General features: G+C 46.7%; 1 protein-coding gene across 1 annotated transcript in view; it reads right to left on the bottom strand.

Moving 5' to 3' along the window:
* Positions 1–26,163, bottom strand: part of LOC126259436 (importin-4-like) — a 151,154-nt gene that overhangs the window by 81,659 nt on the left and 43,332 nt on the right. The window contains exons 4-5 of the mRNA XM_049956251.1: positions 6,237–6,419; positions 4,183–4,440 (exon numbers count right to left, since the gene is read on the bottom strand). Coding sequence (XP_049812208.1) covers positions 4,183–4,440; positions 6,237–6,419 — 441 coding nt within the window. The remainder of the gene's footprint in view (positions 1–4,182; positions 4,441–6,236; positions 6,420–26,163) is intronic.

Below are 26,163 nucleotides of genomic sequence, written 5' to 3'. Positions count from 1 at the left end.
ATTACAATGTTATGTTAAAATTACTTAGTAAATAATGAAACACACACACACACACACACACACACACACACACACACACACACACACACACTTTTGTAGTTTCAGGTATGCAAACCTGTGGCAAAATGACACTAACAATCCAGGACGTCAATCATGGGGAAAACACCAGCATATGAGTTAATTGAGCAAGGGACAGATGGCATTAACTTGTAAACTAATAAATATCACAGAGTATGAAGTTAAATATTTAAAGTGTTTGCTGCACTGTCTGTTTTGTAGATACATGCATAACCTTGCGAAGTGTAGCTGGTTGCAAGCCAGCAACACATTCCTTCTCCCTCTCTCCAACTTCTGCATACTATCAACCACAAAGTTCTTTTATTCAAGCTATAACAAAAGCAAAAAATTCTACACCTTAAAAGAGGCAGCCACAATTATTCAGTGCCAATACTCTTCTGCCCAAGAGTACAACTGGAATGGCCAGTTTTCCTCATGAGTGATCAACAAGTGGAAGAGAAATGTCACTGTTTTAATAATGCAGAATTTATTTAACATATAGCACATTATTACACAACATTAATTTCTAAATGACATTTGAGTCTACAGAGCGACCAGCAACTACAGCACTGGAGCCGAGCGACCTTTCACGGAAAGAACCGAAGATGCACGAGGTAGCAAATGACACGCAACTGCAGCTGACAACTGAGCCACTTTGTGAAAAGGAGACCTTTTACTTACTGTATTATAAATTTTTACTGTTTTAATCACGAATGTAGCAGAAAATAAAACTATTAAACAAGAAAGCCAAACACACAGCACTGACTTAAATTAATTTCTTCATATTTAATAAGGGATGATAATTCTTATGCCACTGACTACAGTTTAATAGCAACAGCATAATTACGATGTGAACTGCAAAATACTAAGAAACTTCACAAACAAAGGAATTAGGTAAGGTCAGTATCTACTGACTGTCTTGTAATAGAGAAAGAGTAATGTCTTGTGCCTCAGCTATACTTTGTTTCTCGAAATGGTGCACTATTTTCCTCTTCCTCTTTGTAGAGAAGAACCGTCTGAGGCTGTATATTTTGTTCCATTCTTGATGAAGCAGTGCAGGGGCCAATTCCTTTATTGGAGTCAACAGCAGCTAATGTAGCTTTCAAGCTTGACAGGTGGCGTTTTAAAACTTCCAGTTGCCGTGTAGAAGATATTGTGTCAATCACTTCAGCAAATTTTCTCTTCATTTTCTCGTTCTCCTAAGTTAAATCTGAAGATTCAATATTTCCTCTGCTGAGTTCGACCAATATACTTTCTTTTTCACTTGCTACTGATCTTCATAAATATGTAATATATCTTTTGTCATCATTAACATCACAAAAATTATTGACGTTCACTCTACTGGATGACTCTTGTTTTGTATAGGGAGAGTGTGAATATGTTTTACACATGCTCCACCTGATACTCAAATCTACACACAAGCATGTATACTGATGTATGCAGGCCTGACAGTCAATACAAATCAATTTACAGCTGCAGTCTTGCACATTTTGCTGTACAAAATGACACCCACCACCTCAGAAGTACATGGTACAAGCCAGCCTTTTCCTTCTTGAACTATGCATTCCTGAACCACCTCAGAACTTAAGTCATGCTTTGAGCGAATATCTTGGAGTTTGCTTGTCAGTTTTCCCTTGGTCAGAATAATGAGCCTGTCATGTAATTTGTCCTTGCCAAAGCTCATTAATGCATGAATGGATTTGTGAAGTCGTTTTACATGTTTACCACACAAATATATGTATTTTATTGTTTGATACAACCTTTCAATACGCATGTTTGTATTGATACCACTGTTGACTCTGTAACAATATGCTCAGCACCTGGTGCTTTTAGCATAGGGCCTAATGTTCTTGGAGGTAGAACCCAAACTCAGCTGTTACAGGATCTGAAACCATGCGCTCCAGAGCTAAAGGAAATATGTGCTCAAATGTTATGACATCTCCTTCCTACATTAAACTCCTCACTAGCTTAAAAGTTTCTGCCTGTCTTTCCTTTGATTTTATTTTATTTTAATACATATATTTTTCCTCCATGCCCTGTCAGTATGCCACAAGCAATAAAGTCTTCTCACAGGTTCTTCCATTTTTGAAAGCCAAGCATTATAAAAACACTCACTAAATCTGACATGAACACTTGAGGACGTACTTTTCCTACTTTAGTCTTTATTTCACTAAAAAATAATGACAGCACATCTTGATCAGACCTATTTGAGATAAGAAAAGCACAAGGAAAACTGTCTCATGTGGTCAAGCACAAGAAGTGTAATTAACTCTAAACCATAACCGTTAATTCCATGAGTTCCATCGATGCAAATATGGTCACTGCGGTACTACTTCAGAATTTCACATTGACCATTGTTCATGATGAGGACAAAGTCTTCACTTCTCAGGAGAGGATGACTGGCTGCTTGTATCTTGTGGTTTGGGATTATCACTAACATTGATTTCGTTTACCCACACTTCTACGCTGATGCCATCGTCTTTATGTCTCATGACCTCGGAACGTAAATTATTACACTGCTCAATGTTTTATAAATCTTTGTCAGTAGATGGATACGTTCTAGCATGGAATCAGATAAAGTGCCTCTCACTTTGTCAAGTATCGCTTGCAATGGTACCTTGTTTGCGATGTCAACGGCTAACGTGTTTCTTTTTTCTGTCAAATCTAAATGTCTAACACCATTTTGATGACCCACACGAGTAACCACAAATTTTACTTTGCAGCTGCCATCTCCAGCTTCGGTTACTTCAATGCTGGAAGGATATACACCTATTTTGTTAGTGCCTTGGATTTTCATGCAGCGAATACCTTTACTCTTAGATACACATTGTCCTGAACGATGGCATACAAAGGAATGCCGAGTGACATTGTTCGAAGTACGATACGACCCACACTTTTTGATGTAAAGTGACAATGTTTTTCTCTCAGTCTGCTTCTTCCACTCACTGAATTCCTGGAAAGATGCAAATTCAGTCTCTTCAGATGCTATTGACACAGCATGTTTCACTGACGAGTGATCATAATAGTTTTTCTTCGAAAGAATTGAAATATCGCACAATGGGCATTTCACTTTCAAAAAACTATTTTCCAATCCATGTTCCTTTCTTTCGTGGCACATTACATTGTGCTCATGGTTGAAGTGTTTGCCACAAAGTACACAACTATTTATAAAACTTTTGCACTTTTAATTGTGGAGCGATATCATTTAACTTTCCTGGATGTACCTGTTTCCTCAGAGTCTTGTTACAGCAATAGCTTTTTCCACACTCTGAACATGTGTATCTTTTCTGGATTCATCATATTTCTGATGGTGCTGTCCTAGTTCAAGAAGGAGAAAACCTTCACACTATCACAACACCTCGAAGATTTCACACGACAACGAAAACTACATGCGCAGCATACTCAATAGACCACATAGGCTACTTGCATCAGGCTGCTATTGGCTGAACATGCCATTTTCCGTGTCATCTGCTGCATCGGCTCTTTTTGCTAATGCTTGGCTCCGGTGCCACAGTTACCTGTCACCCTGTATACAAGTCTAAATGACAGAGGCTGATCACACAAAGTTTTTAAACTTCCAGCAGATTAAAACAGTGTGCCCAAGCAGGACTGGCACCCAGAACTTTGCCTCTTGTGAGCAATGCTGTTACTGACAGCTATCCAGGTGTAACTCCATCCTGTCTCCCAGCTTCAGTTCTGACATTTCACTATTACTGTTCTGGTCCATTACATCATTTTATCAGCTCCACATTTTGAAACACTGCACATACTGCTGCTGAGTGACTCAGCGAAGGTCAAGCATCTAGTACATTCTGCAGCAATTAGTATGTGATTGAATAAATGGTCATCAGGGGACCACTTCTCCCAGATTAATAATTACACAGTTCTCCTCATTGGAGAATTGAGTTATTGATATCTTGCCACTGTTTAACGGCATTATTTACACACAAGTCTCTGAAAGTATAACTGCTGTGACTAGTTTACATCACTATATACCTGCTTTATTTTAAGTATTTATAAGTATTGCCATTCTGACTAATAGTTAATAGTAGTTTAAAAGTGTACATAATTAAAAGTAGAAACACAGCTCAAATGTTATTTCTAAGCAATAAGCAACTTACTTACCTTCTTCTTTAATCTTGTTATCCATCCTATTAAGTTGATTGCTTTGACACGCAATGTGACATCCAACTCCTGATTGCAGGAGAAGTTAAGACACATTTCAACAAGTGGTTTAATAAATGGAATAATTGCTGTTATTGCAGTCTCTGTTAATAAATCAAATAGCTCCATAACCTCACAAGCCTTGTTCTCATCAGTACGCGCAAATACTTCAACGGATTGCAGAATTCTTGGCATGAGTTTTTGGTAAGTACCCATCATCTGAAAGAAAAAAAGAAATCATAGCATCTATGTACATGTGACAAAGAGGACAACTTCCTGCGAGAGAAACTAACAGTTCTTGCCTTTCAATCCCCCAACAAAGTATATATATGCATTTCTACTTGACAAATTACTTTCCTACATCCTCTTCCTTCTAATCAAATGTCAGAAGTGTGCAGGAATACAAACCGAAATTATCGCTTTGGCTCAGTCATAGGTAGAGCAGGTGGCAGACTTCAATTCATTGGTTGGAAACTGGCAAAATACAACGAGCCTACAAAGGAGACTCAACAAAACACTCATGCAATCCATCCTATAATGCTGCTGAAGTATGTGAGACCCATACTCAATTAGACTAATAGGGGATATTTGAAGCATGGATGATCATTGGTTTAACTAATTGGAGAGTTTCATGGGAGTTCTGAAATACCTAAACTAGTAGATGTTTGAAGTTTAATGTCTAATGTTCCATGAAAGACTACTTACAAAGTTTCAACAACTAGTATTAAATGAAGCAACCAGAAGTATACCACAGCCCTCTTTGTATCATTTCTGTAAGGACCACGAAGACAAGATTATACGAGGGCTATCCACAAAATACATTACGTTTTGGAATTAAAAATAAATAAAGTATTGGAAATTTTTTTTATTATATACAGATGAAAGCCACACTTAAATACTACTTTTCTACATAGTTGCCATTTAAATTAAGGCACTTATCGTAGCAATGGAAGAGTTTGGAAATTCCTTCATCGTAAAATTCGGCCGCCTGCGCCTTCAACCACGTGGTTACCTCTTCTTGAAGCTGTGCGTCGTCATCAAAACACTGCATAGCCAACCACTTCTTCATTGCTGGGAATAAGTGGAAGTCATTCAGTGCTAGGTCGGGACTGTACGGCAGATGAGGAAACAACTCCCACTTAAGATTCGAGAACTTTACGAGTGGCATTTGCCGTGTGGGCCCGGGCGTTGTCGTGAATCAGCAAGATCTTTGAGCCCAACTTTCCCCTGCGCTTGTTTTGTATTGCTCTTCTGATGTTGTGCAGAGTTTGGCAATACCTTTGGGAGTTTATTGTAGTGCCTCTTTCCAGGAAATCCACAAAAATCACACTCTTTCTGTCCCAAAAGACAGTCACCACGTGGTTGAAGGCAAGGCGGCCAAATTTTACGACGAAGGAATTTCCAAGCTCGTCCATTGCTACGATAAGTGCCTTAATTTAAATGGCAACTATGTAGAAAAGTAGTATTTAAGTGTGGCTTTCATCTGTATATAATAAAAAAATTTCCAATACTTACTTTATTTTTAATTCCAAAACTTTATGTACTTTGTGGATAGCCCTCGTATTAATTACTGCACACACAGATGCTACATATGCACATCTAAAAGAAAAACTTAGTATCTGGTACAATGGGAAGTATCTCTTGCCACACATTTTGCAGTGGTTTGCGGAGTACGGATGTAGGCGTGATCTCTTGACTTTAGTACGTGTATACCTTGGTATTTCATCAAACTTCTCTATACAACAGGTGTCTTTTTGAAGTTTCGAAAGGTGTTCACAAGCAGTGGAAACTGTAGCTTTTAGAAAGTTGCAAGAAGAAAAAAGGAAAGTACTCTGCAAGGAAAAATTTGCTGAAATAAGGCACATTTGCTGGAGACAAAAAGTAGTAACTTAACACTGGATAGGGAGGAAAGGCTCTATTCATGTTTAAAGACATAATCTTAAATGGTAACCTAACTTAACCAGGACCTAAATTATATAAAGAAAATAAATAAATACATAAATAAATTCACTTACTTCAACATCACCTTCAAAAATTGGCAAAACATGAATCATTGTCAAAAGTGTGTAATAAACAACATGAGACCCCAAATCTTCATTGTTCATCATATTCATAATTAAGAAGGCCAGGTGTCTTCCATGGTTAAGAAATTGGTCGGCACAGATTTCTGTGATAACACTGAGGGTGTACATCCCAAGCTGAAAAAGTTAAGATACATTAGCAGTAATCTTGTCTCTTCTTAAACTACAATAAAGAAGAAGTCAGTAACATTCTTGAGACACAGGTTAAGGTTCGCTGAAGATTTTTATGTACAGTAAAACACCCTTTTTTACACTTTTCAGTGGAATGTCCTAAGAAAGCATAAAATGTGGGAAGGTGGAAAACACAAGAAAGTATAGGAAACACAATAAATAAATTACTCCTATCATTCTGTTTATATTGTTCAATGAAAATGCAGACTTTATGGCAAACTTATTTGTTTGGATGATTATCTTTTCAGCAATACACCACCATTCTCACCTCAGCCTTCACTCATGTAATTACCCCACCAGCCTAGTTCAAAAGCAGATTTCTCAGGCCACCACATCCAATCCTTGTACTCCTAAGCCCCCAAAAAACAATTTCAGGGCACACCACTTGGCACTCAGTATTATCCTGGCCCTGCACAGAGTGTTTAAAAAATGACTTTTACAACTTTAAAAATTCATATAAATATATTGAAAGAAAATAAAGAGCTGGGTTTAGTGTTATTTTGTAGGGAAACATCAAGGTTTCTTTCCCTTAAACTAAAGATGTATGCAGTTAGCAGCAAAGGGGTTAGGTCAGGAATAAAGAATGGCTGGTTAATTTGGGGAAGGGACCAAACAGCGAGGTCATCACTCCCATGATCTAGGATGACAAATCAAGAGAGAAGCATGAGCAGCACAGTCCAGTCAACATGCAAACAAAGAAGGAAACGGTAAGTTAGAGCAGCATAAAAGGAAAGAACAGGAAGGGGATCAGGGGAAGTATGAAGAGCAGGGGTGCCCCACAAACACTGCACATGATGGGGCACTAGCACTGCCACTGAACTGTCCCAACACCGATACCACATGACACCACACCACAATACAATACAAGACAATAGGGCAACACCAGGGGAAGCACACATAAGAAAAGGGGTAACAAAACAGCACAACAGACCAGAAAAATGTAGGGAAAAGATGGGCAGAACCTAGTGTGCTTGCACGGTCAAGGCCTCCATAACCAATGCCTATGCTAACTGTAGACAAAAGAAAAGGTAGGTTGGTTTGTTTAAAACAGGGGGGAAGTGACCAAACTGCAAGGTCATTGGTCCCTTGTTCATTGTAAAATAATTGCACAAGGAAAAGAAGGAAAGAAAGGAGACATACAGCACAATAGGAGAAAGGAAGAACCAGATGAACGACAGAAGGACAACCAACACTACTATGGACTAAGCAGGAAAAGAAAACCACAAGAGAAAAGCAAGAAACAGGTAGAAGAGGTAAAAACAAGACAGCAGATGACTGTGGCTGGCCAACCAAGAGAATAAAAAGGAAAAGCCCGCCACTCTACGACACATTAAAACATCCACACAAAAGCATTAGAGCGCAGAACACAAAAGGGACAAAGGACATACGCGAAAACTTATATAGAATGATGAAACCAACCATCACATATAAAACGTAAAACTAATCGATGAGGCGTTGTCAGCTAAAATTAATGGCAGTGAGTCCAGTAACTGAAGAGTCCATTACAGAGCAGACAAAGAAGGACAGCTCACCAAGACATGGGCCACTGTCAGCCAGGCACCGCACCGACACTGAGGTGTGTCATCACGGCACAGGAGGCAGCCGTGTGTCACCCAAGCGAGGCCAATGCAGAGCCGGCAGAGAATTACAGAATCCCTGCGAAAGGCCCGCATGGAAGACTGCCAGACATTCTTAAGTCTCCTTAATGGAACGCAGTTTGTTGTGCATGCTGAGGTTATGCCATTTTGTCTCCCAAAGCTGCAAAACCTTGTGGCATAGTACTGAATGCAGGTCAGTTGCAGAGAAGCCGATCTCCATTAGTGGTTTCTGTGTAGCCTGTTTGGCCAGCCTGTCAAGTTCGTTGCTTGGGATTCCGATGTGACCTGGGGTCCAGACAAACACCACTGAACAACTGGACCGTTTCAGGGCATAGATGGACTCCTGGATGGTCGCAACCAAAGGATGACGAGGTAACGCTAGTCGAAAGCTTGTAGGCTGCTCAAGGAGTCAGTACACAGAAGAAACGACTACCCAGGGCATGAACAGATGTGCTTAAGAGCATGAGATATAGCCACCAGCTCTGCAGTGAAAACACTGCAGCCATCGGGCAAGGAACGCTGTTCAAAATGTCCTCCATGGACATATGCGAAGCCGACGTGACCGTCAGCCATTGATGTAAATCACTTCATGGCCTCTGTACATGTCAAGAATCTAGAGGAAGTGAAACTGGAGAGCCACAGGCTCAAACAAGTCCTTAGGGCCATGCGAAAGGTCCAGGCAATGCCGCAGCCTAGGTGTGCACCGTGGAGGTGTACGTGAATGGACCTCAAGTACAGGTGGTAAAGGCAAGGACTTAGGTTTGGAAAGAAGGGATCACACACAAACTGCAATCTGAAGCCCTGACCTGGGCCGCCAATGCAGGAGATGAACCACCATGGGTGGGAAATGGAGACTGATTCAGATGCGCAGGAGAAGGTGTTCAACGTAACTGGCCAGCAGTTGTGTGCACCTAACCTGCAATGGAGGGACTGGCCTCCACAAGGACACTGGTCACTGGACTCATCCTAAAAGCTCCTATCGCTTGGCAAACGCCACAGTGGTGTACTTGGTTGAATAAAGGCAATGCTGAGGGCACCGCCGAACCATAAACCAGACTCCCATAGTCAAGGCGGGATTGAACAAGGGCTCTGTGGAGCTGCAGCAGTGTAGAGCGATCTGCACTCCAGTTGGTATTGCTCAGGCAGCGGAGGGCATTGTGGTGCTGCCAGCACTTCCACTTACACTGATGAAGGTGAGGAAGCCAGCTCAATCTGGAGTCTAAAACCAACGCTAAGAATCGATATGACTTCACTACAGTGCTCAACACCACCAGTACTGGTGGAGCAGTACGAAATGCAGAAGATGTCAGCATACGGAGAGGGTGAAACGGACAGCCCTGCAGCTGCTGCTAGACTTAACGGCCACTAAAAAGAGAGAGACACTCAATACAGAGCCCTACACGGGACCCCATTCTCCTGGATAGGGGGGGGGGGGGGGGGGGGAAACTATGGGAGGCACCAACTTGGACACGCAAAGTAAGAAGTGACAGTAAATTGTGGATAAAAATTGGAAATGGGCCTTGGATACCCCACTCGTATAATGTGCCAACGATATGTCGTCGCCACGTCGTGTCAAATGCTTTTCATAAATAAAAAAAAAAAAAGACTGCAACCAGGTATTGGCATCTGGAAAAGGCTGTTCAGCTGGCAGACTTGAGGCACGTGAGATTATCAGTAGTAGAGCAACCCTCGCGAAAACCGCCCTGACGTGGAGCCAGTAGGCCACGCGACTCCAGGACCCAACCTAAATGCTGACACACCATAAGTTAAAGCAGCTTACAAAGAATGTTGATGAGGCTGATGGACTGATAGCTATCCACATCAAGTGGGTTTTTACTGGGTTTGAGCACCGGAATGATGGTGCTCTCCCGCTATTGCGATGGGACGACACCATCGCACCAGATCTGGTTGAAGAGAACAAGATGTCACTTGTAGTCAGATGAGAGATGTTTAATCATCTGACGGTGGATCCGATCTGGCCCAGGAGCTATGTCGGGACAATGTGCAAGAGCACTGAGGAGCTCCCACTCTGTAAATTGGGTGTTATAGGATTCACTGTGGCATGTAGTAAATGGGAGGACTTTCCCTTCCAGCCGCCGTTTGAGAGTACAAAAGGCTGGGGGTAATTCTCAGAGGCAGAGGCTCGAACATAATGCTCAGCAATCGCGTTTGCGTCAGTAGATAACACACCATTTATGTCAACATCAGGAACTCCTGTTGGGGTCTGGTACCCGAAAACACATTTGATCTTTGCCCAGACTTGGGAAGGTGACGTATGGCACCCAATGCTCGAGACATGTCTCTCGCAACACTCCCACTTCTATCATTTGGTAAGTTGGTGAACGCGGGCAGGGAGCCATTTAAAAGCTCTGAGGTGCTCCAGGGAAAGGGGTTGCTTATGCCGCTGTAGAACTCGCTGACTCTCCTTAATTGCTTCAGCAACTAGCAGCGACCACCAAGTGGCTGCCTTCCCAGGGGCACCCTGAAGAGCGAGGGATTGCATTTTCTGCCACAGAAACAATTATTGTTGTCATCCACTCAACCATCACATTGATGTTACCATGTGGGGGAGATTCAACAGTGACAGCAGAGGTGAAAGTTTCCCAGTCCGCCTTGTTTAAAGCCCATCTGGGCAGGAGTCCATGGACCTGATGCTGGGGCAGTGACAGAATTATGGGGAAGTGCTCACTACCACACAAGTCGTCATGTGCTCTCCAGTGAATAAATGAGAGGAGTCCTGGACTGCAAATTGATAAATCAATGGCCGAGTAGCCACCATGTGCGGAGGCCCCAGTATCTAAGAGGCAGAGGTAGAACTGAGACAGTAAAATTTTGACATCTCTGCTGCTGCCAGTAAGCACGGTGCCACCCCACAAGGCATCCCAAAAGTAGGAAACGTTTAGGGAGTTTATCAATCAGAGCAGTTAATACATTCAGGGATAATGCATCATCTGGAGAAAGATATACGTTTCAGATAGTTATTTCCTGTGTCATTCTTATTCTGAGAGCCACAGCTTTAAGAGGCATTTGAAGGGGCACAGTTTCACTGTAGACTGTGTGTAGGACATAAACACAAACTAAACCTGACACTCCATTATAGTCTCTACTGTTCCTCTAGTATCCCTTATAGCTGCAGAGGGTAGGGGTCCACATTGCCGGGAACCAGGTTTCCTGGAGTGCAATGCAGAAAGCAGGTGTAAAGCTTAACAGTTGTCTTAGCTCAGCCAGGTGGTGGGTAAAACCACCACAATTCCACTGGAGGATGATATCGTGAGACTGGGAAGGCCTGGAACATTCAGTGAGGCAGTTTACGCCTCAGGGTCACCTGCTGCCACTGACTTTTTGCCTGAGCAGTCTATATCCATTGTGTCTGAGGGTCTGGTGAAATGCAGGTCCTCAACGGACGCCAGAATCTCCACCTCATCTGCAGGCGCAGATCTTGTCGGTAGCTGTGGTGTGGGTGCCTGCAAATCCCTTCATCTTGGGGACCTCCTTTCTGGATTTCTCTCTCTGCTCCTTGGGTTTCCTGGCTGGGAAGAGTTCACTGATTTAGTCTCCAGGGCTGAGGACGAGTGTGAAGCCCTAAGACCAGCTGCTTTTGGGCTCTTCAGCCACTGGTGGGTGTCCTCTTTCCCACTCGCAGAAACCTGGGAAGGGAGTGACCCAAGGGACCCCTTCCTAGCGAGAGGAGCTGAAGTAGACTTATGATTTTCAAGTTCAGAAGTGGGGACTGATATCCCCAATGGTTGGGGGGGGGGGGGGGGGGGGGAGGGGTATCACTCCCGAAGTTGGTCGTGTGGGAGCAACACGGAGGAAAGTGCCCCTCACCATCAAAGGGGCAGGTGCAATCTTCTGGTTCTGAGAGGTGACAGGAATGTGTGAGACTGACGGGGCGACAACAGTTCTCATAGCAGCGGCATAAGAGGTGGCCATAGCCACAGGACTCAGGTGCTCATATTTCCTCTAAGCCTCAGTGTAGGTCAGTCCAGTATCTTATAATCCATGATCTTCCTCTCTTTCTGTAAAAGCCTGCAGTCTGCCAAGCAAAGTGAATGATGCTCTCCGCAGTTGATAAAGATGGGAGGTGGGGCACATGGAGTATTGGGATGTGATGGGCATCCACAATCTCAACATGTGACACTGGAAATACAGTGGGAAGACATATGGCCAAACTTCCGGCATTTAAAGCATCACATCGGGGGAGGGATGTATGGCTTGATGTCACAGCGGTAGACCATCACCTTAACCTTCTCGTACAATGTGTCACCCTCGCCAGGATTAAGGCACCGGTGGCAACCTGATTATCCCTCGGACCCCGATGGACATGCCGGACGAAATTAACACCTTGCCATTCTAAATTGGCACACAGCTCGTAGTCAGACTGCAAAAGAAGGTCCCTATGGAATATGATGCCCTGGACCATATTTAAGCTCTGATGGGATGTGATGGTTACAGAAACATCCCCCAACTTGTCACAAGCGAGTAATGCCCGTGACTGGGCAAAGGATGCTGTTTTTATCAAGACTGACCCAGAACCCATTTTGGACAAGGCCCAACTGGCAGGACGGCCATTACCGGGAGCCCCGATGCCCCTGGGAGATGGGAATCTACCCCTTGGCATATGTGGGGAGTTAACAGTGCAGGCCATCAGCAGAGGGATTCCTGTGTTGTCAGCAGGCTACAACCAACAGGGTACATGGCGGCCTCACCACAATGGACTAGCTACTGTGCTGGATATGAGGTGCAAGGAATTCCATGGTCCTCGTCGGCGCAGAAAACGACACTTCATAGTGGGTGGAGGAAAATGCAGCCCAGAAGGTGTCCTTGCTCAAGAGATTGAGGATGAGCAGGACTGCAATGCCACAACGAGAAAGTGGCCTAAGTGTCTCAATGCACTATGGACACGATGCACCATGTAAAGCGCCCTTCCCAAATTGGCTTGCTCTTCGGGAACATTTTGAAAATGGAGGTCAAACCCTACAGGGGATCATCACAAAGGCTGAAAGGTGTGAGACTCCTTTTAGTCACCTCTTACAACAGGCAGGAATACCTCGGTCTATTCTAATCCCCGGGCCCCCAGGGGGAAAAAGAAAAGAGGAAACAAACCAGAAAAATTTAGGGAAAAGGTGGGCAGAACATGGTGTGCAGGCAGTCACAGCCTCAATAACCAATGCCTATGCTAACTGAGGGGCTAATTCCAGAGGAAATTTCAAGGACTTAGAGTAAAACTGCCCTCATGAAGGAAACGTAGAACAGACTTCACCATGAAGGGTATTCTGCTAACACCCGAAACAAGGAAAGTGGGAGAACATATTTAGTGCTAAGGCCAAAACACAGGGAAAATTACACAAATTAAAGACCGCAGATGGTTGGTTGGTGTTTAAGGGACCAAACAGCAAGGTCATCAGCCCCTTGTGTCACAGGTGGTCCATTCGGACGGATTTACATATCAGAAGAGTCATAACAATAACAGGTAAAAGGCTAAAAATGTAAAAGTGCAGTCGTGTTGTCAATGGTGAAAACAAAGGAAGGGAAGTCAGCAATTTGGCAACCCCAAGGCTATGCTAGAGGCAGGAAAGATCCCACCTCTGATGCAGTACAGGCAAGACCACCTGCTATTCAAAAGCGTTCAACTGCTAGAACATGAAAGTGCGTATTGTAAAAGGAGATGAATGAAATCCGAAAAGCGATAAAAACAGAGTAAAAGGGAAAGAAAAAGAGGATCTTGGCAAGAGAGGGGAGTCGGAAATCTCCAAACACAGCTTACAGTGGGACACACCCCAACCCTCACGGCCCTGCCCCTACTCCAGAGGGAGATTAAAAACTTAAGAACTGAAAATAAAAACTACTTTCACGGAGGAAACCAAGAACCAGTTCCACGATCCGGGAATTGTCTGCCAATATTAAAGGTAAAGTGCGGGGAAGTCCGTACTTAGTATGCAGAGCCAAAAGAAGGGGGCATTCCACCAAAATGTGGGCTACTGACTGGAAAGCTCCACAACCACAAAGTGGGGGTGGCTCGTGTGTGTGTGTGTGTGTGTGTGTGTGTGTGTGTGTGTGTGTGTGTGTGTGTGTTTGTGGTTTGAGGTTTTCGGAAGAAAACAATGGGTCAGCCTGGTACGGCTGATGTGAAGATGACACAGGGTGGTCAAGGCCTTTCGGGAGAGGCAGAAGGAAGAACGCCACGGGACAGGTGTCACCTTAATCGCACGAAGTTTATTAGACAGGGAGGGAGCCTCCCAAGAGTTGGCACATTACTGTGTGTAGTGGGATTTGATATGAAGCCATAAATCCGCCACAGGAGGAGTTACAGAGAAGGGGGGTAAGTGACTCCTCCACCAGCCAAACAATCAGCAAGCTCATTACCTGGGATACCCACATGGCCAGGGACCCAAAGGAATTCAACGGAACAAGGAGAATGGTGAAGATCAGCGAGATGGCCATGGATGGCCGAGACCAAGGGATGGCGGGAAAAACACTGGACAATAGCCTGAAGGCCACTCACCGAGTCCATACATAACAAAACGCACTTTAGTTGGGACCGTTTAATGAAGGGTCTGGAAAATTGCCATCAACCCTGCAGTAAACACCCCACATGCAGTTGGCAGGAGATGACTTTCCATGCCAACAGAGGATGAAGGCATACCCCACATGATCAGCAGATTTAGAGCCATCGGTGTAAAAATCATCATCATCATCATCATCATCATCATCATCATCATCCCAAAACTCCCATAAAATTCGGTGGAAAAAACAACCGAACATCATTGGGTAAGAGAATCTTTCAGACCTCGGCTGAGATCCATTCGAATCTGGGGCTGAGGAACTAACCAACGGGTGGGGTGTTGGGGAGGGAAAATGGGAGACAGGACAAAGAAGGAAGCTGAAAATCACGGTGAAGAGACGCAAGGCGGAGGCCAACCAGTAAACCCGTCCGAGGGCAGGAATCAGGTGGGCAACGTCCTTTGTCTAGGAACAGGATAGAATATGAAGGACGAGTGGGAGAGGAATGGACAGCAATTGCGTAAGAAACCAGAAGCTGTGACTGCCAAACAAAGTGGGGGTGGGGGGGGGGTGTCCCAAATTCAACCAGGAGACTTTTTTTTTTGTGGTTTTAGGGCGCAAAACTGCTATGGTCATTAGCGCCCGGTCCGTGACTGAGGAAAGAATAAAAACCGAAAATGGAAAACAGCAAAAATGGGAACGAAACTCAAAGAATTGGAGACACTAAAAGCAGAAACAAGGCTTAAAAGTCCACTACAGAGAGGGCTTGATGGTCCCCCGATAAAACTTCAAATGACTGACGTCATTTCACTGTCACTAATAAACTGGAGAACGCGGTCGGCTGAGCGCGTGTCATCTGCTAAAATCAACGATAGATCAGGCGAGAGCTGTAGACGGGAGCGTAACGGATTAAAATAGGGGCATTCAATTAAAAGGTGTCTGACCGTCCACAGCTGAGAGCAGTGAGGACAGAGTGGGGGAGGATCGCCGCTTAAAAGATGTCGATGGCTAAAAAGACAGTGCCCTATCCGGAGTCCAGCTAAAATTACCTCCTCCCGACGACGCGTTCGGGAGGAAGAGGTCCAAGCGCAAGGAAGGGCTTTCACTTCCCGCAATTTATTGCGGGGAAGTGTTGACCAATGCGCATGCCATAAATGAGCAACTTTGCGACATAAACCGCTCCGTAGATCGGTGAAGGGAAGCGACTGAATAGCTGGCCGAGGAAGAGAAACTGCAGCCTTGGCTGCTATATCAGCCGCCTCATTCCCACAGATACCAGCGTGTCCCGGGAGCCAGAGGAACGCCACCGAGACGCCCCCCCGGTGGAGCAAGCGCAGACAGTCCTGAATCCGGTGGACCAGAGGGTGCACAGGGTAAAGAGCTTGGAGACTGAGGAGAGAGCTGAGAGAATCGGAGCAGATTACGTACTGTATCTGCTGATGGCGGCGGATGTAGTGGACAGCCTGGAGAACAGCGAAAAGCTCCGCAGTATAAACCGAACACTGGTCGGGAAGCCGAAAGTGATTTGGGGCGTCGCCAACAATATAGGCACTCCCTACACCCAACGATGTTTTCGAGCCGTCGGTGTAAATAAAGGTGGCGTCCGTCATTTGTGCACATAGAGCAGCAAATGCCCGACGATAAACAAGTGAAGGTGTACCATCCTTGGGAAATTGACAAAGATCACGGAGCAGACAGATCCGGGGACGGAGCCAAGGCGGTGCTGTACCCCAAGTTGTCAAGAAGGTTTTAGGAAAGCGGAAGGAAAGAGAATGGAGCAGTTGACGGAAGCGGACTCCCGGGGGTAGTAGGGAGGAGGAGCGGCCTGCATACCCTACATCAAAGGAGGCGTCGAAAAAAGGGTCATGGGCTGGATTAGCAGGCATGGAAGACAGATGGCTAGCATAACGGCACAGAAGGACCGCTCGCCGATTGGACAGCGGAGGTTCAGCAGTCTCAGCATAAAGGCTTTCCACAGGGCTAGTGTAAAAAGCTCCAGACGCTAAACGTAATCCACGGTGGTGGATAGAGTCGAGACGCCGAAGAATAGACGGCCGAGCAGAGGAGTAGACTATGCTTCCATAGTCCAATTTCGAGCGCACTAAGGCGCGATAGAGGCGGAGAAGGACCACTCGGTCCGCTCCCCAGGAGGTACCATTCAGGACACGGAGGGTGTTGAGCGTTCGCAGACAGCGAGCCGAAAGATAGGAAACGTGGGAGGACCAGCACAGTTTTCTGTCAAACATAAGACCCAAGAATTTAGTGACGTCTGAAAACGGAAGGTTGACAGGACCTAGATGTAAGGAGGGCGGAAGAAACTCCTTACGTCGCCAAAAATTAATACAAACGGTCTTACTGGGAGAAAAACGGAAGCCGGTTTCGAGGCTCCAAGAGTGGAGGCGATCGAGACATCCTTGAAGACGTCGTTCAAGAAGGCTGGTCTGTTGAGAGCTGTAGTAGATCGCAAAATCGTCCACAAAGAGGGAGCCTGAGACGTCAGGAAGGAGACAATCCATAATTGGATTGATAGCGATGGCAAACAGGACAACACTCAGCACGGAGCCCTGGGGTACCCCGTTTTCTTGAGAGACAGTACGGGAGAGAGTAGTGTTCACCCGCACCCTAAATGTTCGCTCTGCCATAAATTCGCGAAGAAAAAGGGGCAGCCGGCCTCGAAAGCCCCAAGAGAACAGTGTGCGGAGGATGCCTGTCCTCCAACAGGTATCGTATGCTCTCTCCAGATCAAAAAATATTGCTACCGTTTGGCGTTTCCGGAGAAAATTGTTCATGATATAAGTGGAGAGAGCAACAAGATGGTCAACTGCAGAACGATGCTTTCGGAATCCGCATTGGGCAGGTGTTAAAAGATCGCGTGATTCCAGCCACCAAGCTAAACGGTAATTCACCATACGCTCCAAAATCTTACAGACACTACTCGTAAGAGAAATGGGGCGATAGCTAGAGGGGAGATGTTTGTCCTTTCCAGGTTTCGGAATGGGAACGACGATAGCTTCCCGCCATCGTCTGGGAAAAGTACTGTCGGTCCAAATTCGATTATAAAGGCGAAGGAGGTAACGCAGACTATGGGTTGATAAATGCATCAACATTTGGACATGGATACCATCCGATCCTGGGGCGGAGGAGCGAGAAGAAGAAAGGGCATGTTTGAGTTCCCGCATGGAGAAAACAGCATTGTAGCTTTCGTGATTTTGAGAGGAGAAAGCAAGATGTCGCACTTCCGCTGCACGTTTCTTCGGGAGAAACGCTGGCGGGTAATTTAAAGAGCTCGAGACCTCAGCAAAGTGCTGACCCAATGAGTTAGAAATTGCGACGGGGTCCACTAAGGTATCATGCGCGACAGTGAGCCCAGAGACCGGGGAGAAACTAGGCGCGCCTGAGAACCGTCGAAGCCGACTCCAAACTTCCGAGGAGGGAGTGAAGGTGTTAAAGGAGCTAATAAAGAATTGCCAGCTTGCCTTCTTGCTATCGCGGATGACGCGACGGCATCGCGCACGGAGCTGCTTATAGCGGATACAGTTTGCCAAAGTAGGATGGTGACGGAAAATGCGAAGAGCACGTCGCCGCTCACGTATTGCGTCACGGCATGCCTCGTTCCACCAAGGAACTGGGGGGCGCCGGGGCAATTCGGAGGTGCGTGGTATTGAACGTTCCGCAGCTGTAAGAATAACGTCGGTAATATGTGTGACCTCATCGTTGACGCTGGGAAAGCGACGGTCATCGAATGTCGCTAGAGACGAAAAAAGTGTCCAATCGGCTTGGGCAAACTTCCAGCGTCGCGGGCGCAGATATGGCAGTTGAGGCTGCAGCCTAAGGACACATGGAAAGTGGTCACTCGAGTGTGTATCATCAAGGGCGAACCATTCGAAGCGCCGAGCTAGCGGAACAGTACCAATCGCAAGGTCCAAATGAGATAAATTTGTCGTGGAGGCAGACAAAAACGTGGGGACCCCAGTGTTGAGGCAAACTAGATCCGCTTGGTGGAAGACGTCTAGCAATAGGGAGCCACGTGGACAAGGATGTGGAGATCCCCAAAGCGGGTGGTGGGCATTGAAGTCCCCAACCAGCAAATAGGGGGGTGGAAGCTGACCAAGAAGATGAAGGAGATCAGCTCGCGCCATTGGTGTGGACGATGGAATGTAGACAGTACAAAGAGAGAATGTGTATCCAGAAAGGGAAAGACGGACGGCGACAGCTTGGAAGGAACTGTCTATGGGGATTGGATGATAATGGAGAGTATCATGGAGAAGTATCATAAGTCCCCCATGGGCTGGAGTGCCTTCCACAGAGGGGAGGTCATATCGGACGGACTGAAATTGAGGGAGAACAAAGCGGTCATTAGGACGCAGCTTTGTTTCCTGAAGACAGAAGATGACCGGCGAGTAGGATCGTAAGAGGATCGACAATTCATCCCGATTGGCTCGAATGCCGCGGATATTCCAGTGGATAATGGACATAGGGTGAACAGAAAATGGAGGAATGTGACCAAGGGTGCTGTCAACTCAACGACTGCTCAGAGCTTGCGACCGACAGCATGGAATGGCATTCAGCCGAAGGCGGAAGATCCTGATCCATAGGTTGGTCAGGAGCAGCTCCTGCCACCAGCGATCGGCCGGTTGACCGGCCACCAGCAGTGCGCCTCGGCGACACAGAAGACAGCCGAGGGCGATTTCCGCCAGGAGGCGCTGTGGATGGGACACGCCTTGGCGGAGAAGGAGAGGAACTGGGTTTCTTTGTAGCCTTCTTGGAAGTATGAGGGTTAGAGGAAGGAGGAACCGATGATGGTGAAGTTGCCGTACGTAAAAACTCTTCACGAGTATGCTCTTTCTTCGAAGACTTGGTGTCTGACTTGTGGGCTCGAGATTTAGCAGAACCCGACGAAGGGTGAGCCAAAGAGTGGGCAGGCGCAAGTGGTGAAGTTGAACGGGCGATCTTTGCACTGGCCGATCGGACGACCGTGGCACTAAAGGTGAGGTCGCAAGTCTGCGTGGCCGCCTCCTTTGTTGGCCGAGGAGAAACAAGGACAGTGCTGTATTTGCCTGTCTGAGGCACGGTGGGTTGTCGACTGGCGAATAATTTCCGAGCAGCAAAGGTCGACACCTTTTCCTTCACTCTTATTTCCTGGATGAGCTTTTCATCCTTAAAAACGGGGCAATCTCGAGAGGAAGCAGCGTGGTCACCCATACAGTTGATGCAGCGAGGGGATGGAGGTGGACAAGCACCCTCATGGGCATCCCTGCCACACGTAACACATTTGGCCGGATTAGAACAGGACTGGCTGGTGTGATTGAAGCGCTGGCACCGATAGCAACGCGTAGGGTTTGGGACGTAAGGACGAACGGAAATTATCTCATAGCCTGCTTTGATTTTCGATGGGAGTTGCACTTTGTCAAATGTCAAAAAGACAGTGCGGGTTGGAATGATCTTCGTGTCAACCCTTTTCATAACCCTATGAACAGCCGTTACGCCCTGGTCTGACAGGTAGTGCTGAATTTCTTCGTCAGACAGTCCATCGAGGGAGCGTGTATAAACGACTCCACGCGAGGAATTTAAGGTACGGTGCGGTTCCACCCGGACAGGGAAAGTGTGTAGTAGTGAGGTACGCAGCAATTTTTGTGCCTGGAGGGCACTGTGTGTTTCTAACAACAGGGTGCCATTCCGTAATCTGGAACAAGACTTGACAGGACCGGCAATTGCGTCGACACCTTTCTGAATAATGAAGGGGTTGACTGTGGAGAAGTCGTGACCGTCGTCAGACCGAGAAACAACAAGGAACTGTGGCAACGATGGAAGAACTGACTGTGGTTGAGACTCAGTGAACTTACGTTTGTGAGCAGACATAGTGGAAGATGAGGAAACCATTGCGGAAGAATCCCCCATGATTACCGGCGTCTCCGATGGCGCGCTCCTCCCTTGTGGGGGCCCTCTCTGAGGGCACTCCCGCCTTAGGTGATTGTTCACACCTCAGGTCACACCTCCCGACAAACGGACGGAGGGACCAATCGGCACTTTCGGAAGGTATCAGCTCGGGTAATCACCCCTCCCTGGGCCCGGCCGTTACCAGGGGGTACGTACGTGTCCTACCTGTCTACCCGGGGCGGGGAATTACGCGTTACCCCGTCACCGGCTACGCATGGAAGTGCGTGGGTCGGCCTTCAGACACGCACAGGGAGGAAGAAAGAAAGGGAAAGGGAAAGGAAAGAAGAGGTCTCAAACGCCGCAGCGGAGAAAAGGGTAGAGAGAAGAGGTAAGGAAAAGAGAAGGACAAAGGAAGGACGAAGACTTACAAGTAAGGAAGGCGAAGAATGTGGTACATTTACAAGCGTCCGTCTCCGGACGTAGGCACAAACCATTCCCCCAGAGGGGGAGAAAAGGAAGGAAGGAGCCAGAGGTGGGGGGGGGGGGGGGCGAAGATGGGGGATGGGGAAGGATGCGGAAAGGGAAGGTATGCAGCCCGGAAAGGAAGGAAGGCCACATCAGCTCGGGGTCCCGTGCTCACTACGCACGTATCCACAAAAGAGTTGTGGATCCCCTGGGGGGAACCAGGAGACTATCAACAGAGCTAGTAGGTAAGGCACTGGTGGCCAAACAGATACCACGATGGTGGACTGGATCCAGCCAGTGTAGTGTGGAAGGAGCAGCCGAACCATAAACTTGACAACCATAGTCCAAGCAAGACAGCACTAAACCCCAATAGAGGCGGAGAAGAGTGGAAGGATCCGCACCCTAAGAGGTGTGGGCAAGGAAGTAAAGGACATCGAGTTTACAGAAACATCCAATCTTCAGAAGTCTGATATGAGGCAGCCAAGTGAGCTTTTAGTTGAAAAGAAGACCCAGGAAACGAAACTGTGGGACCACAGGTAATTGTTGTGCGTCAAGAAAGAGCTCCGGATCGGGGTGGACCGTAGTACGGTGACAGAAGTGAACCACCCGTGATTTTAAAGGAGACATTTTAAACTCGTGTGAGAGGGTCCATGCAGAGGCACACAGTATAGCACCCTGGAGCTGCCACTCTGCTGAGGCCATCAAAGAAGAACTAACCCAAATGCAGAAACTAACCACGTACAGATCATTGGTGACCAAAGGACTGACAGAAGCCACAAGTCCATCTATAGCAATGAGGAAAAGAAGTAGACTCAATATGGAACCCTGTGGGATGCCATTCTCCTGGGTCCATGGAGAACAAAAAACAGTACCAACCTGAGCCCTGAACGACCGATGGAACAGGAACCGGCAGATAAAAATCGGAGTGGGCCCCAAAGACCACACTCATGAATCATGAAGTGTAAGAAAGATGACGCCAAGCTGTGTCATAGGCCTTGCGAAGTTCGAAAAATACTGCAACCAAATGGCAGCGCTGGGAAAAAGCCTGCCTAACTGCGGATTCCAAGCGAAGTAAATGATCGATCAGAGACCGTCCCTCTCGGAAGCCACACTAGTAAGGGGACAATGGATCCCAAAATTCGAGGACCCAATTGAGCCGATAGGCCACCATCCGTTCAAGCAACTTGCAAACAACGTTTGTCAGACTAATTGGCCGATAGCTTTCGACAAACCGGGTGTTCTTACCAGGCCTAAGGAAGGAAACCACGATGCTATCTCTCCATTGAGAAGGGAAGTCACCCTGGAGCCAAATACAGTTAAACACCTGGAGAAGATGTTGCCGTTTTGGAGCACACAGATGTTGAAGCAGTTGGCTATGAATGGAGTGAGCCAGGGGCCGCATCAGGAGGAGATGAAGAAAGTGCAGAAAGAAGTTCCCATTTAGTAAAAGGTTCGTTGTAAGATTCTGACTGACAAGGCGTAAAACATAAGGCAGAAGCTTTGGCCCGCTGTTTCTGGTGAAGGAAAGCAGCCAGACAGGAGGTTGATGCTGATGCTGTTGCAAAATGGGTCATAAGTTGTTCCACGAGAATCAATGGGTCTGTGCAAAGGCCATCCAGGAGGTGAAGGCCCGGGAGGGTAGACTGCTGATGGCAACCTTGAAGAGAGTGAAGTGCAGCCCATACCCGTGACATAGGGACAGTAGAACCAAGGGAAGACACAAAGCGTTCCCAACATATCCGTTTGCTCCATTTGATTAAGTAACAGGCTTTGGCACGAAGGCGTTTAAAGGTAATAAGATTGGCAACAGATGGGTGCCTCTTAAGGTGTTGCAAAGCTCGATGGCAATCATAAATGGCAATGGCCTTACTAACCAAGGAACTTGCCAGTGGCAAAATGGTCCAGATGAACACAGGATAGCAAGGCTAGTAGCACAAACAATCACATCAGACACGTCACGTAAGAAGTCATCAATACGACCCAACAAAGAGGGAGAAAAAATGGCCTGTGCAGCATATATAGGCCAATCGGCATGCTGGAAAGACCAGTGAGGTAACCTGTCCATCAGGAAGCGTGAAGGGAGCGAGAGAATCAACGGGAAGTGGTCACTATCACAAAAGTCATCATGTGGTGACCAGTGTAATGAAGGGAGGAGGGAGGGAAAAGAAAGAGAAAGATCAATGGCAGAAAAGGTACCATGACCGGCACTGAAATGAGTAGGGGAGCTGTCATTAGGAAGGCACAAGTCGTGATCTAGAAGAAACTGGTCTATGAGAAGACCTCGATTAGATGGAAATGCACTGCCCCACAAGGGATGATGAGCATTAAAATCCCCGAGGATGAGGGAGGGAGAAGGAAGTTGCTGAAGAAGGGCAGTTAAGATAGCAGGTGTAAGAGTCCTGTCAGGAGGAAGATAAAGATTGCAAACTGCGACCCCAGAGTCCAGGTGGACCCTAATAGCAAATGCTTCCAATGTAGTTTGAAGAGGAGTCCACATGCTAGCAACACCCGTACGGACCAATGGACAAACTTCACCAGAGGCCCGCAGGGGGCTGACCCGATTTCGACAAAGCACGGAACCCACGGAGGGTCGGTGAGTAATGATCAGTAAAATGAGATTCCTGCAGAACCAAACAAGCTGCAGAGTAAAACAAAATAAGGGATGTCAAGTCCGGAAGATGACAGTGATACCCATTAAAATTCCATTGGATAACCAAAGGACGACAATTTGAATTTGGGGTGAACAGGCTAAATCCAGTCATGCCGCCACGTCACTATCCGTCACCAACAAGGAGGGGGCGACCTCCATGAACAGCAGGTCAGAGTCACATTGCGAAGGTGGGGACAGGAACTCTGGCGACACCAGAGGCTCCTTGTCCTGGGACTTGTGTTTCTTCTTCTTTTGTGATTGAGATTGAGGAGGACTGTCCTGCAAAAAGGAGCCAGCTAAAGCAAGATCTGGAACAGAAAGAGAGCGGGCAACCTGGGGGCCCACAGACTGGTTCTCGTGGTCGCCGTGTGGCAGCAGACCTTTTGCCTGGAAGGTGCCAGAAGGGGGGTCCCGGGAGGGGTGCCCTTGACAGGCAGACGCCAAAGAAGTGGGACACTTCTCCGGCTGGGGAGGGGGAGTGGCGACCACAGGGGAGGGTGTGGGAACTGCAGGTGAGGGGAGAAGGAGGGGGTGTGGGACTGGGGTAAGGAAGGGGGAGGAAGAGGTGAAGACGTAACTAAAACATAGCTAGATGTCATTGACACAGGAAGACTTGCACACTTCTTATGAGCCTCAGTGTAGGTTAGACAATCATGGGACTTATACTCCCGTATCTTCTTTTCCTTCTTATAAGCCGGGCAATCCGGTGAACGTGGAGAATGATTGCCATGACAATTAACACACACAGGAGGGGGAACACAGGAACTACCCTCATGGATTGGACGTCCACAATCACCACAGAGAAGGGTCTGCAAACAGTGGGAAGATTTGTGTCCAAAACGCTGCAATAGCTCGGAGCCCTGTGCTCGCCACACACGTACTCACGAAAGGACCGTGATCCCCCTAGGGGGAGGATGGCAGAGGATGATGTATTCCCACCTGGAGAGGCAGAGGGAAGAATGTCTTATGGTGTCAGTCTATTTGATGGCATGAAATTAGGCAGGGAGTAGCCTCCCAAAATTCAGTCCACGACCAATCACAAAGGGATTTGATGTAAAGCCGTGAATCTGCCCACAGAGGGCTCATGGCGAATGGGGAGGGGGGGGGGGGGGGGTAGCCAACCCTCTAGCCACATGATCAGCTAGTTCATTACCCGAGATACCTGCTTAGCCAGTAACCTGAAGAAAGTCGACTGAACAAGCAGCATAGCATCACCAAGTTCAGCAAAAGGGTCATGGATGGCAGAGACCAAGGGATGGGGGGCAAAACACAGAGTGATAGCCTGAAGTCAATACATAACATAACTTGGGTGCTGGATGACTACTTAATAAAACAGAGGGCCTGATAGATGGCCAATTCTAGAGTAAACACTCCTACATGCCAGGCAAGAGACTGAGTTCAGTGCCAATAGAGGATATTGAGGCATATCCCACAGGATCATTAGATCTAGAGCCATCAGCGTGAAAAACAATGGCATCCTCGAAGCCCCGTAAGAGTGTCTGGAACATAGAACAGAACACCACTGAACCTTGGAGGCTTTCAGACCCAGGAAGAGACTCACCAAATCCAGGACTGAGAAACTAACCAAGGAGATGGAGGTATGGCTGGAAGAGAAAATGGGGAAGAGGACAAGGAGGAGAGATGGAAATCATGGTGGAGAGAAGTGAGGCAGAGTCCAATGGGTAAACCCACTCGAGGGCAGGCAGCTTGTGAGCAAAGGCCCGAAGCCGTGAAAAGAATAGAATAGAATAGAATAGAATAGGACAGGTGAGCAGAGGAAGAGAGGACAATGACAGAATCTGAGACCAGAAGCTAGAACCACCAAATCGAAAGGCAAGGAATTGCAGCATCAACCTGAAGACTATCGACAGGGCTAGTGTGAAAGGCACCAGTGGCCAAATGGATACCATGATAGTGTCCATCCCCAATAGGTGGGGCAAGGAAGTGAAGAACATCGAGTTTATTCAAGCAGCCAACCTCCAGGTGATGGTGTAACGGAGAAAGCTTGTTGTCAAAAAGAAGACCCAAGAATCTGAACTGGGGGACCACAGTCAGGTGTTAGGTAATGAATTAGAGCTCTAAGGAGGGACCGTAATATGGCAACAGGCAACAGGAGAGAGAGAGAGAGAGAGAGAGAGAGAGAGAGAGAGAGAGAGAGAGTGTGTTTGTGTGTGTGTGTGTGTGTGTGTGTGTTTTGGATCTGATGGGCACCCAACGGTGAGGTCAATGTCCTTACACTTAAGAAAACAAAACAAACGAATGTGAAGATGCACTAAAAGTCTTGTACATGTATGCACTCTACATGACCACACAGTCAATATTACATACACTAAAATCAATTAAGATGAAAGAGACTTAATAAATTAAAACACAGAACTGAAAGAGGAGCACAGGCAAATGTGACTGAATGACCACTTACAAAAAAATTAGGGTGAGCCAGCCACCCTTTGACACATTAAGAACATCTACCTAAAATCTTGTTAAAAACGTTGGACAATTCGCAAAACTTTAAAATCCTAATCACATTCATTTTATCATTCTACAAAAGAGATGGCAGATCTGCCAGCAAATCCACTGCAGTCTGCTGGTCAGAAAA

Source organism: Schistocerca nitens, chromosome 5 (assembly GCF_023898315.1).
Source record: "Schistocerca nitens isolate TAMUIC-IGC-003100 chromosome 5, iqSchNite1.1, whole genome shotgun sequence".
Lineage (NCBI taxonomy): Eukaryota > Metazoa > Arthropoda > Insecta > Orthoptera > Acrididae > Schistocerca > Schistocerca nitens.
Note: the sequence above shows the minus strand (reverse complement) of the source record. Positions and strands in the feature narration are given on the sequence as shown.